At 42.9% G+C, this 16,006-nt stretch overlaps 1 protein-coding gene across 1 annotated transcript in view; it reads left to right on the plus strand.

The window, feature by feature from the left end:
- Positions 1 to 905: 905 nt before the first annotated feature.
- Positions 906 to 16,006, plus strand: part of ppargc1b (peroxisome proliferator-activated receptor gamma, coactivator 1 beta) — a 137,791-nt gene continuing 122,690 nt past the window's right edge. The window contains exon 1 of the mRNA XM_061724749.1: positions 906 to 986. Coding sequence (XP_061580733.1) covers positions 906 to 986 — 81 coding nt within the window. The remainder of the gene's footprint in view (positions 987 to 16,006) is intronic.

Consider the following 16,006-nt stretch of genomic DNA (forward strand, 5'->3'; position numbering starts at 1 on the left):
TATTATTTAACTCTTTTCTTATCATTTTATTTCATTTATTTGGTATTTAAGCATACTCTTAAATTAAATACTCTCTGAAAACCGCGAATGAGGTGTGTACCTGCTGGACTCAACTGCCCTTAATTTTCAGCAACTTGTGCTTTTTATTATTTTATCTTCTTTTCTCATAATTTTATCTCATTTCATTTGTTATTTACTGTTGAATTGTGTCTTGCCGCTTTTAATGTCGATGTAAAGCACTTTAAATGACCTTGTGTTGAATTGTGCTATACAGGACTGTCTCAGAAAATTAGAATATTGTGATAAAGTTCTTTATTTTCTGTAATGCAATATAAAAAAACAAAAATGTCATACATTCTGGATTCATTACAAATCAACTGAAATATTGCAAGCCTTTTATTATTATTTTTATTTTATTATTTTTTATTATTATTATATTGCTGATTATGGTTTACAGTTTAAGATTAAGATTCCCAGAATATTCAAATTTTAGAGATAGGATATTTGAGTTTTCTTAAACTGTAAACCATGATCAGCAATATTAAAATAATAAAAGGCTTGCAATATTTCAGTTGATTTGTAATGAATCCAGAATGTAGGACATTTTTGCATTACAGAAAATAAAGGACTTTATCACAATATTCTAATTTTCTGAGACAGTCCTGTATAAATAAACTCACCTTGCCTAACGTGCTGTTTTAAAGGCTGATTTATGGTCCCGCGTTACACCGACGCAGAGCCGCGTAACCTTACGCCGTAGGGTTCTGCGTCGCTTTAACGCGGGACCATAAATCAGCTCCACATCATGTGTAAATAGATGCGCCCCCTACAGGCTGTTTCCCCCCTCACTCCTCCTCCTGCTATACTCCTCTCTCTGACTCCACGGGCTCCTCATTCACTAGAAGATGGCGGACTGCGCTCCACTATTAGATGAGGAACTCTCGTCCTTTGTCTTCAATTACCTGACAGAAAACTCCGGCAGCCAGGTAAGACCCCGGCCTCTGCGGGAGAGCCTGCTCCGGTGCTGGGGCCGGGCTGATCGGTGCGCCGCGGCCGGCTGATGCGAGCCTGTCTGCGGCTCTGCCCGACCAAGCATCTCCCCGGCACAGTGCGGAGCCGGCGTCGCATGTGCTGGTTTTACATCCACTCCGACTTTGACGTCTGGCTTCTTTCACGTGTCTTTGGAAGGAAATGTCATCAGCCATCGGCAATTGATGGTGGTGGTGTGGGGGAGAGATTTGATGGATGAGAAAAAAAAAAAACGAATAAATGTTTTGGACTGTGGAACGCAGCAGGATTATTTGGTATGCAGAAGGTTGCGCTTTGGAAACTTTACACGCATTCTTGAGGAAGTTTTAATTTCAGTGCCGGACTGACTTTGGACACGTGGTTGCAGCCTCTTAACGCATGGAAGCAGCCAGAGAGGACTGTTATATTATAATATTATTACACTAATCCATCAGCTGCAGTACAGGACTGCTGGTTTATAAAAAACCATGTGCGGGGAAAAAAGACGCGCTTATAGAGCGCGTTATTTTTGATGCGTCTTCCCGTTTTTGTTATCAATACTTGGATCATCGACCCAAATCAAAGCAGATGTCTTGTTAAAATGTTTTTTAAGACCTCAGTAGCTTGTAAGGGTGTTTATCCACTTCAGTGTAAGCTGCTTGCCACAGCACGCCGGGCTTAGCTGGAGGATCTCCGGGCTGCGGGATAATAAACCGCAGGCTGTTCGCTCGGTGCGCTCCTCTCCGGAGTGGAGTAATAACCCGTTTACCGGTCACTTTATTAGCGTCTCCTCTTCAAAAATCAGCAACAAGGACCCGAGACAGTGGGGGTTTGGATCAGCTGAGAGATAAAAAAAGTTGATTTCTTTCTTTCCTTTTTTTTCTCCCTTTCGTAATCGTTTGCGTAATCGCCTGGTTACAAAACGCGTCTCCGCTCATACTATTGTTCGCCTGGGCTGACTGGAATAAGCGGCGGATCGGGGGATGATTGGGCTAACAGGGTTGTGTTTATTATGTGTTTATGTCCAGGGCACCGGGGGGTGTGAGGTGTGCCGTTTTTCCAGGGATTTGTGTGGGAAATAGCGAAATTTCAGGGGAATTGCGAGTCCTAGTTGGTTAAATACGCGCAAAAAAAAACCCCTCGAACAGGGAATCAGTCAATCCTGAACTTAATCTCCCCTCCTGGCAGCGGAGTGTACGCGTGGATTACTGCCGTTCATGTAACGCCTTGATCGGCACCCATGGGTGCCCCCGCACCCATCCCGGTGTTACCGCATCCCGGTCGGTGTGACATAATTCCACCGGGGGGGTTGTTGTGGCTCTGCAGGGCCGGTGGAGGGTGGATGGTGGTCGGTACTGGTGGTTGGGGGGGCCGGGGGGGGCGATCTCTCACAGCTGATTGGGAGCTTAAAGCCTGATTTATGCTTCTGCGTTAAATCGACGCAGAGCCTACGTGCGTATGTTACGCGGCGACGCGCAGCGTCACGGCGTAAGCTCTGCGTCGATCTAACGCGGGACCATAAATCAGCCTTAAGCAGGTTAAATCAGTGTGTGGTGGGATCCAGGGAGACTGTGCGCTATTTATAAGCTGCAGCAGTGACACGTGCTTCCACGTTACACATACAGGCTCTGCATGCAGATGGATGTGGAGACGGAGCATCTAAAAAAAATGATGCACATAACAGGGGGGGAGGGGGGGGGCAAATCCACGAAAACCTCATTGTGATTTTGCATGACACACACTCCAATACTAAAACCTCTCCCTTTGCACCATATTCAGTTTACAAAATGCCATTTCCCCTCTGTATTATTATTATTATTCCATCATAATGCCCGTTTATATTGCAACTTTATTCAAATTGACTATGTTATGGCCCCCTATAGGAGCCTGTTGAGAGATGTGTGTCATATAAGCAGCAGTGTGTGTTTTGACAGCCAGCACAAAGTCACCTTGTGCAGCCGAACCTCCCGTAAGCCGACAGGAGCAGACGTGGGGCTCCATATATGTTGTGCTGAGTGAAGGGAAAATGAAAAGGAACGAACATCTAATAGCACATATAGATATTGCCAGTGTGAGGGACGTGACCGTGAAACGAAACGCACTCCTGTCTCCTGCCAGCCGGGCCCCAGTTAGGGGGGGAGAGGCTGGATGGAGAGAAATGAAATGAGAAAACTGCTCTTGTAACATACATAATATCCTTCCTCTGCGACCTGGACGGCTGGATTGCTGCAAAGTCCTTGAGCAGAAGGTGACTTGAGTAGAAAACCTAAAGAATCGGACGTTTTTATCACAGCTTAAGTTCTCTTCTCAGGTCTAGTCTGATAAGGTTATCTATTGAACAAACACTGCATTAATAGGTTAATATTTACTCCTGGTTATTAGGGCAGGAGGGGGGGTTGCGTGAGAGGGAGAGGGGGGAGACATTCGCCCCTGCCGGCTGGTTATTGTAGTACTCCATCCTCGTGACTGATGTTACAGAACTAGGCTGCTGCAGTCATGTGAGTTGTAGTGGAGGGAGGGATGGAGGGAGGGAGGGAGGGGGGCGTTCCTGTGACGTGGAGGGGGCGGGTTCCGACATGTGACCCCCCCACCCCCCCTCTCTTTCACAGACTCCACCGCTCCAGTCGTCTCCTCTCACTCGCTCGGGCTCTTTGCCCCGGCTGCTCCTCTGCTCTGCGTTTACCCACGTTTCTGTTTTTAAGATACAGGACTGTCTCAGAAAATTAGAATATTGTGATAAAGTCCTTTATTTTCTGGAAAAATGTCATATATTCTGGATTCATTACAACTGAAATATTGCAAGCCTTTTATTATTTTAATATTGCTGATCATGGCTTACAGCTTAAGAAAACTCAAATATCCTATCTCAAAAAATTAGAATATTCTGGGAATATTAATCTTAAACTGTAAGCCATAATCAGCAATATTAAAATAATAAAAGGCTTGCAATATTTCAGTTGTAATGAATCCAGAATGTATGACTTTTTTTTTTTAATTACATTACAGAAAATAAAGAACTTTATCACAATATTCTAATTTTCTGAGACAGTCCTGTATGTAACATAAGGAATAAATAAACATTTGCTGGATGTAATTATTGCAAATAAAATGTCACTTTTATACCTTTTTTTTCCAGTTTTGGCCAGACAAACATGCCTCAGCTGAGTTGGCATTGTTTCTCCTTTTATTACTTTTTTAGCACATTTACCGTTCACAGCCGCCGAGCACGACGGGGCTAATAATGGATCTGCAAAAATTACAGCAACCACTTCCTGTTATCTCCACAGGCTGCAGTATGATGCATACTTTTGATTGCTTCTTTAATATATACTTAGATAGATGGATCGTGATGGATCGTGTTGCTCTGTGCTTGCATTAAAGCTCAGCGTGCTCAGCGTGCTCGCCCCCTGCAGAGTGCTGTGGTGGAACTGATGGTTTCCATTGCTGAATGTTCTTCAGACTCCGTTACCACAAGCCCCGTGATGTCTGGCTGATTCGCAGATGCTGCACTCTCTCCCTGCACTGTATTCAAATAAGACAGAGAGAGAAAGAAAGAGGGCGGGGGGAAGGAAAGACGAGCTTCTGACGTCAGCTATGTGTTTAGGTTTTCAACATATGTGAGAACAAGTTGATCTTCTCAGTCACTGTGAAACAGAGTGTGATTTCACAATCCAGTCGTGCAGCCTTTTGAGAAAATGCTGAATAATTTGCTTTTAGAGGACTGAGAGAGAGAGTACTTGTGCAGCAACTTTTCAAATATTTGTATTACGCTTTCTGTACAACTTTATGTCAGAATTGAAGCATGGGTTGAGGTCTAACTCTTCAATAAAGTAGTAGATCTAGAAAGACTTTAGTTTTTCTTTAGTTATTTACTTAAATGTTGCACATACAGGACTGTCTCAGAAAATTAGAATATTATGATAAAGTTCTTTATTTTCTGTAATGCAATTAAAAAAACTAAAATGTCATACATTCTGGATTCATTACAAATCAACTGAAATATTGAAAGCCTTTTATTATTTTAATATTACTTATTATGGCTTACAGTTTAAGATTAAGATTCCCAGAATATTCTAATTTTTTGAGATAGGATATTTGAGTTTTCTTAAGCTGTAAACCATGATCAGCAATATTAAAATAATAAAAGGCTTGCAATATTTCAGTTGATTTGTAATGAATCCAGAATGTATGACAATTTTTTGCATTACAGAAAATAAAGGACTTTATCACAATATTCTAATTTTCTGAGACAGTACTGTAAGAGAAGTGACAGACTTCTTTAAGAACTAGTTTGTTTTACCAAAAAGATTCTCCAGACTTGAGGTGTTTCTTTGCTAAAGCTGATGTAGATGACTGAAAGTGGCCGAGATTCGGCCCAAATGTGTGTGAGAGTTTGTGGGAGTAGCGGATGCTGTCAGAGCCTGTAAACTCTAAAGGGCTGAAACGATTCCTCGAATAATTCGAGTAATTCGATTACAAAAAATGATGGAAGAATTTTCTCTGCCTCGAGGAATCGTTTCATTTTGCAGCTCAAAGTATTGGTATTTCACCCGGACTACGTTTAATGCGGCACAACGCGCTGACGCCGCACACGTAAAGGAAGAAGAAAGAGGAGGATGTGTTTGGCTTTAGTAACATCATGCTCAGGCGGAGACACATGTAACTCAGTGCTTAACTTTTATTTTTAATCCACTCTATATTCTTCTGGTCCGTTCTCCTATATGTTCCCCCTCTAACCCGGTACATACATAGGTTCCTCTAAACATCTGTTCCCGCTACAGTTTTAACTAAAAGAAAAAGTTGGAAAATGTCAGAAAAAAAACACCTAATCTTTTAATTGATGTGTGTTATCAGGTATAATGGCATTTTTAGGTTAGAAATAAGAACATTTACACAATTGTAAACGCCAAAAAATGGATAATATTTACAAAAAATTTACAAATATTTGAAAATATTTGTAAATTTTTTATAAATATTATCCATTTTTTTGGTGTTTACTATTGTTTCTCTCTTGTACATATTCTTTTTCTACTTGTTATATTGCTCTTTTTATTATTTAACTATTTATTGGTTATTTCTATTTTACATTTTTGGTATAAAGCGTGTGTGTGTTTTGGCTGCTGCACGACTGAATTTCTCCTCTGGGAGATCAATAAAGTCTTCTATTCTATTCTATTCTATTCTATTCTATTCTATTCTATTCTATTTCTTGGTAAGATCCTTAGTTTTTTGAGTGAATCAGTGAATTTTGTCGACTGGTGTAAGTTCAGGGTTTTTAAATGCACAGCCATGAACCTACTGGATTATATAATTCAGTCTTAGTAATGTCAATTAACATCTAATGTTTTATCCGATTACTCGATTACTAAAATATTGCACAGCTGCAGCTCCTACTTGGATCCTACGCTCGTAAACTCTCGTGCTTCCTGTTCCACCGCTGGAGCCGCTGAGCGGTGGCGTGGTAATCATTGACCGGATGTCGAGGGTCACTCTCAGATTGACTCTGGGAAGATCAGTCGGACTTAGCGTCAGTCACCGCCGGCCTGCTGTAACAGGACAGGACCGGCCGGCCGGCCGGCGGGCACCGGCTGGTAAAATATTAGCCGGTGCCACGTCTGGTCCCGGCTCTGACGTGCAGACCGGCGGTTAAGTAACCGCTGTGACGAAAGTCCCATGTGCTGTTCTCCTAGTGAGCCAGGGTGAACTCCAGAGCAGGGTTTACCTTTACAACCAGCAACCCCTGGGACAGACGTCAGTCCGTCGCTCTCAGGGGCGTCAGTCGGGTATGAAGGTCCGGCAGCCGCCACCTCGGCTTTAGGGGAAAATGTAAATGCATTTATGGAATTACTCTGTGTCTCTTTGTATTGATTATTCTATTACTTAATACATATAGAATAACTACAAATGCAAATCAGAACAACATGATCGATTTCACTAGTTATTTTACACTGCAAAAACTCTTAACAAGAATATTTGTCTTATTTCTAGTTAAAATGTCTAATTTTTAGTCAAAAAAAATCTCATTACATTTAAGACAAGATTCAAAAACAACAATTTTCACCTGTTTCAAGTAGATTTTCACTTAAAATAAGTAGAAAAATCTGCCAGTGGAACAAGATTTTTTTGCTTGTAATAAGAAGATAAATCTTGTCCCACTGGCAGATTTTTCTACTTATTTCAAGTGAAAATTTACTTGAAACAGGTGAAAATGGTCAAATAACAAGTTATTTTTCTGGTAATGACTCTTGTTTTAAGTGTAATGAGATTTTTTTGACTAAAAATGAGACATTTTAACTAGAAATAAGACAAATATTCCTGGTAAGATTTTGAGTTTTTGCAGTGAGCGAGAGACTGCATTTGAAAAAGTTCCAATTTTCTTGACCACACAGATCAGCTACATAAACTTCTGTGATGTGTATTTGCCAGACGTGTTGATTGATACTCTACTTAAGTTCTGTGACTCATAACCTTGCCATACCTTAGCTTTGACTGAATTGACGCCACTGTTCGCTCTGGCAAAGAAACTGCCTGCTTTTGAAGTCGGCTGCTCCTCTTGCTTGTGCATATCTATCAAATTATAACAAGAGTTGGAGCTATTTTATTTAAAGACACAAAGAAGAAGAAGAAAGTCAGCCCCGATAAAACGTTCCACATTTATCAAGAAGCAGTTGTTTCCGGGTGATTTGTGTGTTAGTCCCGAGGCTACACGAACACTCATCAAGCTCAAAGTCGGCTCTCCAGCCTTTAAGGGGCTGATTGCATCGTTGAAACAACACCCACATGTGGCACGCTGGAAAACTTCATAAAGATTAGGGTCATTACGGCGCTGCCGTGTGACTCTTATTGTGTGTCGGCTCGGCTCTTCGCTCTGTAAATATGACGCCTCTGCGTCCGCGTGCGGTTGTGGGTCCGCGTGCACGAGCTCGGATGCAGCGGGCGCTCAGTTCTCATCCCCGGCTATCAGGTGATCCTATCCCATTTCCAATAGGAAGTTACTCAGTCCCCTACTGACCACATTCAGCTGATAGCAGGATTTAGCCCTGATAGCGCTGCACTGCGGGGATACATGCAGCTAGAATGGCTTTATTTACCCATAATTACACTATAAACAGTATAATTGCTGCAAACATTTCTGCTCAATGAAAAAGAAAAGTTATTATGGCTAAACTGAGCTTCCAATAATGTTGTGAAAGTGGTTTTTCATTAACCTTTTGGTGACATAAACGATATCTGTGCAATAGAAAACAAACCAGAACCATTTCCGCTGTGGGTTCGATGCTGAAAGTGCTTTCTCCTGCGAGCAGGACGGCGTTGCATCCCCCTGCGTCGCGTAGGCAGATAAATACGATTGAAACGGGAATGTGGCTGAGACAAGCAAAGGCTCCAGACAGCCTAGTAGGCAAGCAGTCAGACGGGGGGTATAAATATCAAGGATTTACAGATCCTCCCAGGAGTGATGGATTCAGGTGTTATTGGCAGTGACTGGGATTTACTCTGCAGCCACGGACGCACAGAGAGACGGACAGATGGGTGGACGCCGTTCCCCCTCCTCAGCCTGCAGGTTTAGGCTGGTTTTCTGGTGCCTCTGTATCGTGTTGGGTGGATTTCTGTCCATCATCCGGTGTTTTATCCCCCACAAATCTGGTGCCGTCATCGTGCTGGCTGTTCCTGTCGTGCTGAGCGGTGCTGCAGTGTGCAATGTGTTCAGCCCTGCAGCCCCGCCGTGACTCACCTGTCCCTTCTGCCGCGATGCGCCGCACGCACACTCACGAGCATCACCTGGATACAGGCGAGATGCACACAGGCGGGCGTTTAAAGGGCACCGCACGGACAAAATCACTCACATAAACTCTTTACTTCATGCTTTTCTTGTAACATATCTGGAGGTGAGCTCACTTAGGCTGCAGGAGCGTCACGCCAACGCAGTCAAAGGTCAAGAGTACGAGCAGACAGAACGGTGCAGACTAAGGCTGGGGATCGATTCAAATATCAAGAATCAATTCGATTCCGATTCTTAAGATTCAGAACCGATTATCACGATCCGATTCGATTCGATCCGATATTGATTTGGGTTAGTGTTAATAAAACTGTTTTTTTCAGTTGTTGCATGAATTATATGACTGTAGTTCTGCAACATATTAATACTAGTATTATATTGAGAATAAACAGCAAGTATTGCAGCTAATGATGCTGTAAGGACCAATCAGCTCCCAGAATGCTGATAGAACTGATTTCAGAAACATCGTGGGGCAGAATTACCAAACAGATCAGTTTTATTTTTTCCCCATTTATGAGAATTTGGTTTTTAACATTTATGCAAATGTACCCCAAGACAGTATATAGTATAAAGCAAAGAAATATAGACAATTTATGCAATTATAACCTAACACTTTAATGTTTTCATACCTTTAAACATATTTAAAGGCAAAAACATGGCACCAGTTATTCTCGTGTCCAACAAAATATTCCTTTTTGGGTATAAACAAAAAAGTACCAAAAGTTGTAATGTAATGATGAAAAAAAACACAAAAAAAAATGTTTTTTTTTTTTTTTTTTTTTTTTTTTAAATCGATCTTTAGACATATGAATCGATTTTTAGGAATGAATATGAGAATCGATTTGAAATCGGAGAATCGATCTTTTCAACACAGGCCGTCATTTCTGCTTCTTCTTCCTGTATCCAAATTCAAAACAAATGCTGCTTCGCGCAACTTTTCTCTCTCCTTCTTGTAAATCTCGCTATCCCGGTACTATTCAGGTTTTTTAAAACCTGAATATGATTATATGAATATATATAATATATTATAATATGAATATATTCTGGTTATTCAAAGGGGTTATTGGTGTTTACATGGCCGTGCAAATTCAGGTTTTTGCCAATATTGGGGTTTTAAAAGGGTTATTGATGCATGGAAACGCAGTCAGTGTTGGAGGGATTAGGTTGGATGTTACCCCCCCCCTCCCCCCGACACTTCTATCGTTGCCAAAAACTGCCTCCATGCACGAGTGATGCACCCAAGACATCTAACGGAAGTCGGTGTGTCGTAAGCCTTAAACGTGCGACAGATCCCCATCTCACTCGTGCGTCAGTATGAGCGCGGGGAATATGCTCGCTTCCTCCCAAATCCCTCTGAGGCCCATCAGGCATCCGGCTCAGACGCCGACCCCCCCCCTGCCCCCACGGGGCTGGTGCTCGGCCTGAATGTGAGGCTCATCAGCTGCTCGTGTGTCACATGTCGCCGTGTGCTGCTGGTGCAGGCAGGTGAGGGGGCCGCTCAATAATTGATTACATGGTGGTTCCTCAGCTGCTCCTCCCAACGTCTTGGCATCACAGCTGAAGCTCACGCTGGCCAGGTCTCTGTTAGGCTGAACAAAGCCTCAGTGAGGCTGGGGGATGCATCACTATGAGCAGAGATTATTAGGGCCCAAGCACTTAAAGTGAAAAGGCCCTATTGTATCTGTAGGAATTCTTATTATTATTATTCTGACGAAAGGAGGGCCTTTTTGCCCCCCTAAACGTGCCCCAAAAGTCACCAAATTTTGCACGCAAGCCGGTCTCCATCCTGCGACGATGCACATTACTTTTCTCAGTCAAAAGCGTTACCGTGGCGACGATAGATGCCAAAAAGCGCACCCCCCTTTCATCTGATTGGTCCAGACAGAAAAACTTCGTGCCTCATGCCCCATAATACGGACGAATGCATGACAATTGGTACACACCTGTATCATGTCGCAACCTGTTTGGTTTCGCCATGGCCGAAACCAAACAGGAAGTCGGCCATTTTGAATCAATCGTGTAATTTTGGCTAAATTTATGCCATTCCTTCAGCAGTTAATACGGCCCGAACCGTAACGTGCACCCAGGTGTGTTATACATCAAAATGTGCGTCTAGATCTTGCGACGATGCACATTACTTTTCTCAGTCAAAAGCGTTACCGTGGCGACGATAGATGCCAAAAAGCGCGCCCACCCTTCATCTGATTGGTCCATATTTGATAGTTCCTACTTTCTGCCATAACTTTTGAATGGTTTGACATAAAGAGTCATGGGTGGTGTCATCGGACTCGGTTTTGAGTCCTTGACCTTTATTGGTGAAAATTGCACGCGCGAGGGCCCGTTCATCGCTGCTTGGAGCTTTAATTATTGTTGCTTCTCACTTTTCATAAAGGTACTCCTTCTTCAAGCTCCTTATCCCCTTGATATTACTTCCTGTCATTAATGTCATTAAAGTCCAGCAGATACTTGATTTCTATGTGGTGATACACGTTTTTATGGAGGAAGAAAATTCAGATATTGGTATTTTTAAAAGCATCAAACTCTTAATTGTGACATAAATGTGCTACAAACCTTCCTCTCGTGGTTTGGTGAGCTCGTCCCCATGTGGGGATTGTTTTTTAATCCATTACAAGCAAATTTAGATCATAAGAGACTCCTCCCTTGTTCCTCTTGCTGCCACCCAACTTCAACCCTCATTTGAAATAGTTGCGATAGTCGTATTAGCTCACTGTCTGAGATTAAATGAGCTTTCAGACGACTTCAGGTGTCTGCTAACTCATCCCCCCCGTCCCCTGCCCCCCGGCCCGGCTCCCAGGGCTCCACCGGAGATTATCGCAGCTGTCACCGGGTCAAGGGTCGGGGGGGAACCTGTTAGGTCGGCCATTAATCGCTGGGGGGTTTCTGTGGAGAATTAGGTATTTTTCCAGTAATCTGTTAAGACAATGTGTTCAGCTGTTGTGCACGCTCTCGCAACATGAGACGATTGTAGGTAATACAGTTGGAGAGTGTCGGTAGTTGGGGCCAATATTGACATAATTCACCGACCGGATATCAGAACGATCACACTGATCGAAGAGAATTACAATTAAAATCCAAACATTTAGGTTTTTCCTGTTGCAATGATCATAATTGATTAATTGTGTTCAGATCAAGCATTTTTTGAATGTGCTTGAAGGGTAAATGTTGGTTTTTGCACTTTTATTGCACATCAATAAACAAGAAGCCCCTTTTTTTAATCAGAATCGGCATTGGTTATCAGGAGGTATAAATAAATTGTAATAAAATTATCAATTTTCCTTTAGTAATACCACAATGGGGAAATTTATTCTCTGCATTTAACCCATATCTAGTCATATATATAGTATAAATTGGAATTTGATCAGAATCCAGAAAGGATGGATCGTGCATCTTCATAGTTTATAGTGATGCAACTCCATCATGTTGGGATGTTGCATAGAAAGGCATCAATTTGATGCAACGCATCTTGTTTCCGTAGAAAAATATGCCAGAGTTGATCCCATTAAGACATAGCAGCTTCAATGTGGAGGAGAGGTGGTGATTATTACTAAAGATACGACCCAGGCCTATTAAGTGCCGGGCTGTAGTCGTGGAAACGCTGAAATTATTTATCCGTTTGTAGAAATATTTATTTATCTTCTTTTAATCATGTGGCTTTAACTTTTTGTGTCCTGTACTGAACACAGTAAGGTGCTTTGGTCGTGTTAACCTTTAGCCTAGTTTCAAAACTAGGATAAACAGGCCTAGCAAGGGCTTACGGACCTGCATGGTTTAGGACAAAACACAGTTATAGAGTATTTATTTGTTGGATTGGTCTCAATCAAGCTGCATTAAGCTCATATCGGCCTTGTTTCTGCATTTCTTTATCATTCAGCATGCTCCCAATCAAAATCTGAAATGTTTGGGGCTTATGATTCATTCATCAGCATGCAGCAGCTTATTTAATTTGACAGTTTAGTCACTAATCTGGCTTCATCGCTCCAGTGTAACTCATAGTGGAATAAATGCTTACAGCAAAAGGAAGCCGGCAGCATCAGAGGTCACATTGTCCGTGCTGAGATACCAGGAATGGCTGCAGAATCTCTAAATCGTGCATCCTATCTTTCCTGCACGCAGCAGGATTTCCTAACAGTTTGTCTTCCCCCCGAGGTGAAGCAGCAACTCATCCGTGCAAAGCGTCCAACGCACACAATGGCTGTGCTTGGCTGCGTTATGGTGCGAGGTGAGAGAAGGGAGAGGGAAGAAGTGAGCACCGAAGAGCTGCCGGTGAGCGGCGTCTTATTAGGTATTCCTCCGCCACCTTGTGTGGCCTTAATTTATATGAAAATCTACTCGGTTTGAAGCAGGTTCCTCCTGCTGTGACTCAAACCAGAGTCGGACAGGAAAGATGTAAATTCCTCCATTCCATCCCACCCCTGAGTCTCGGCCCGAATTCTGTTTATTTTTCTCTGCGGTTTTATCCATTTTACGGTGCAACTTTATGCTTATTTACAGTTCTTAACTTTATGGCACATTCAAATACTACAGCGTTTCTTTGTCGCCAGCAATACCATCGGACATGTCTGCAGGAGAGCAAGCTGCTGTTGTTCTTTTGGGACGGACCCCGAATGATCAGTTAATCAAATTACAGCTACGTGGGTAATTGATGAGACACTGAAGAACTTTCATTGACAACAAGAGCCGATTTCCCTTAGGCTTGTCTGCTTTTTTCCGGGGCGGCAGTAGCTCAGGTGGTAGAGCGGGTCGTCCAATGATCGGAAGGTCGGCAGTCCCAGTTGCTGTTGTAGTGTCCTTGGGCAAGACACCTTACCCAACTGTGTGAATGTGTATGAATGTTAGTGGTGGTTGGAGGGGCCGTTTGGCGCGATATGGTAGCCACACTTCTGTCAGTCTACAGGGCAGCTGTGGCTACAAAAACGTAGCTACCACCACCGGAGAGAATGTGTATGAATGAATAATGGTCTAAGTGTGGTTTGAGATTCATTGAATGTAAAGTGTGTTACAAGTTGAATTCATTATTATTTTCTCTGGGGCGGTGGGCAAAGCTGCCCACAAAGCTGGAATTGGACAGTTTAAACTTGCTCCTGGCGTTGTATTGACTGGTGGAAGGTTTATCAACCCAATAAATGATCATTCCAGTGTTACCCCTCAAAACCTTGAGAGAATGCAAGTACCAACAAAATAGGCTTGGGGTTCAAAGGGTTACCTGATAAATTAATAGGGCTGGCGCTCTGTTCTTTCTGGCTGTTTTTGAGCTTTGTTTTTTCAATCTATTCGTTAGCCCCCGAGCATCTTTCTCTGAACTGCTCTCACGAGACTGTGGTCAGATGAAAACTTTTTAACCACAACTAATTGAAAACAAAGACAATGCTCTAGGTCTGCTTTAGGGTCACTGGTCGCTTTCCAGATCTTTGGACATTTTGGACAGTTTCTGTTCAAGATGGACCCTGAGGCTAAAGAAGGAAGTGGGGCCCACCAGGAGCCCGAAGAACCGTCTCGCTCTGTGACCTTTGACCCTGTGAATCTGTCTGTGTTCTGCAGCCTTTCCCATACCCTCATCATGTTGTATTTTCCTTCTCATCAGCACTTTTTTACAGTCTAAATATTGCAACAAGGGGACTTTTGCTTTTGAAATGAGGTGTCAGGCTTTTAGCCCTGAAGAAATAAAGTCCCGCAGACACGTCTCATCTCAGTTCCCTCTCATGCGTTGGGCCTTTTTTACGTCCTCTCGTCCTATCGCATATGTTGCAGTTTGGGCGTAAATACGTCACGCATCCCAACATAACCTTTGCCGTCGATTTATATTCATCACAAGGACCCTGCCGGCTGTAGTGATAGTGTCAACATGAAAGTGAGGCTGTCATTATCCAAACACACACACATACAAACAAACGGCAGTCCTGCACAACACCTGGGAGAGTTGGGAGGGAGCTGAAGGAAGAGGGAATCCAATCTCACCCTGCAGCTCAGGGCTTTGTAAGGAAGCAGGAGCTGGCTCGGCTGCCCTATTTCTGCAAAGCTCTCTTCCTATGTTGCCCGATTTATCACGAGGGCAGCCACCAGGGAAGTGGCGTATTTTAAGGCAGAAAAGAGCATATAGAGGGTTATGTCTCTTTCTAAAAAATCTAAGATTTTTGAGAGAGGATGTGAAAAATGATGATTATCCTCCAAAAATGACACCGCAGCCCGCTGTGCAAAAGAGAAATATGTGACAAGCACTTGCCGTCTGCCGACTGAAACTCCCACTGTACACTAGCATGTCTTTTCCCTCCCAATAATCCACTGGTCCTGCAGGATTAATGTTTGTGATTACGATTGAGTCTCCTCAACTTGAAGGATTACAAGGTGCTTTTGGGAGTAATGTCGCTCTGCGGCTTTTCTGAACAGAAGAGTCGGTGATGTATCAGATCCGCCCACGTTACCCTGCTGACGTCCTGCATGCTGTTGCATTCACCCCCCCCCCCCCTGCGATAGTACCAGTACAGGTCTCAACATGATGGTAGATGTACTTTTGACAATTTGTTGCAGCAATTGCAGCTCTGATTTGACATGTAGCGTTGGAGATGCTCTGATCGGCATCCACTCCGCGGCCGTTTAGCCGAGGAGTGTGGTGAAGCAGCACCACCTAATTTATCACTCCTTGCAAATTATAGTTTGTTTTTTGTTTTGTTACCTCTGTTACTTGTCCAATATATCCATTCTTTTTCAATGTTTGAACCCAAATTATTAGTTTTGTTTTGTATAAAACCTCCTGAGTCGAGGTTCATAAAAGGGTAGGCATAATAAGCCTTGGCTTCAGCCTATACCTTTTCGGTGCCACTTAAAATATTGGACCTTTTTCATGTTGTATCATGTTGTATCCAAATGGACCGAAATAAAAACTCAAAATCAATCAAAATCAATCGAACAGCTCCCTGGAGGAATTACGTATAGGTCTTGACCGATACTTGTTGATATCGATATTGGTACCAATAGTTTTTGGTTTTTTTACCCCAGTGACAAGTACTCTGTATATCATGATGACATAGTGACTAGGAAGCATGTCTTTTTCTGTCAATGGCCCAAATTCCTGGGTCACTGACAGACTTGTACAGGCCGTGATGACTTTCTGATGGTGATCCAATCAGGGGTGTCGCAACAGAGAAGCATTTAAAGCATGCAGAGCAATGGATAGTTGAACAACACTACGCTGGAAGATCAGTG

The sequence above is a fragment of the Cololabis saira genome, chromosome 7, assembly GCF_033807715.1.
Source record: "Cololabis saira isolate AMF1-May2022 chromosome 7, fColSai1.1, whole genome shotgun sequence".
Lineage (NCBI taxonomy): Eukaryota > Metazoa > Chordata > Actinopteri > Beloniformes > Belonidae > Cololabis > Cololabis saira.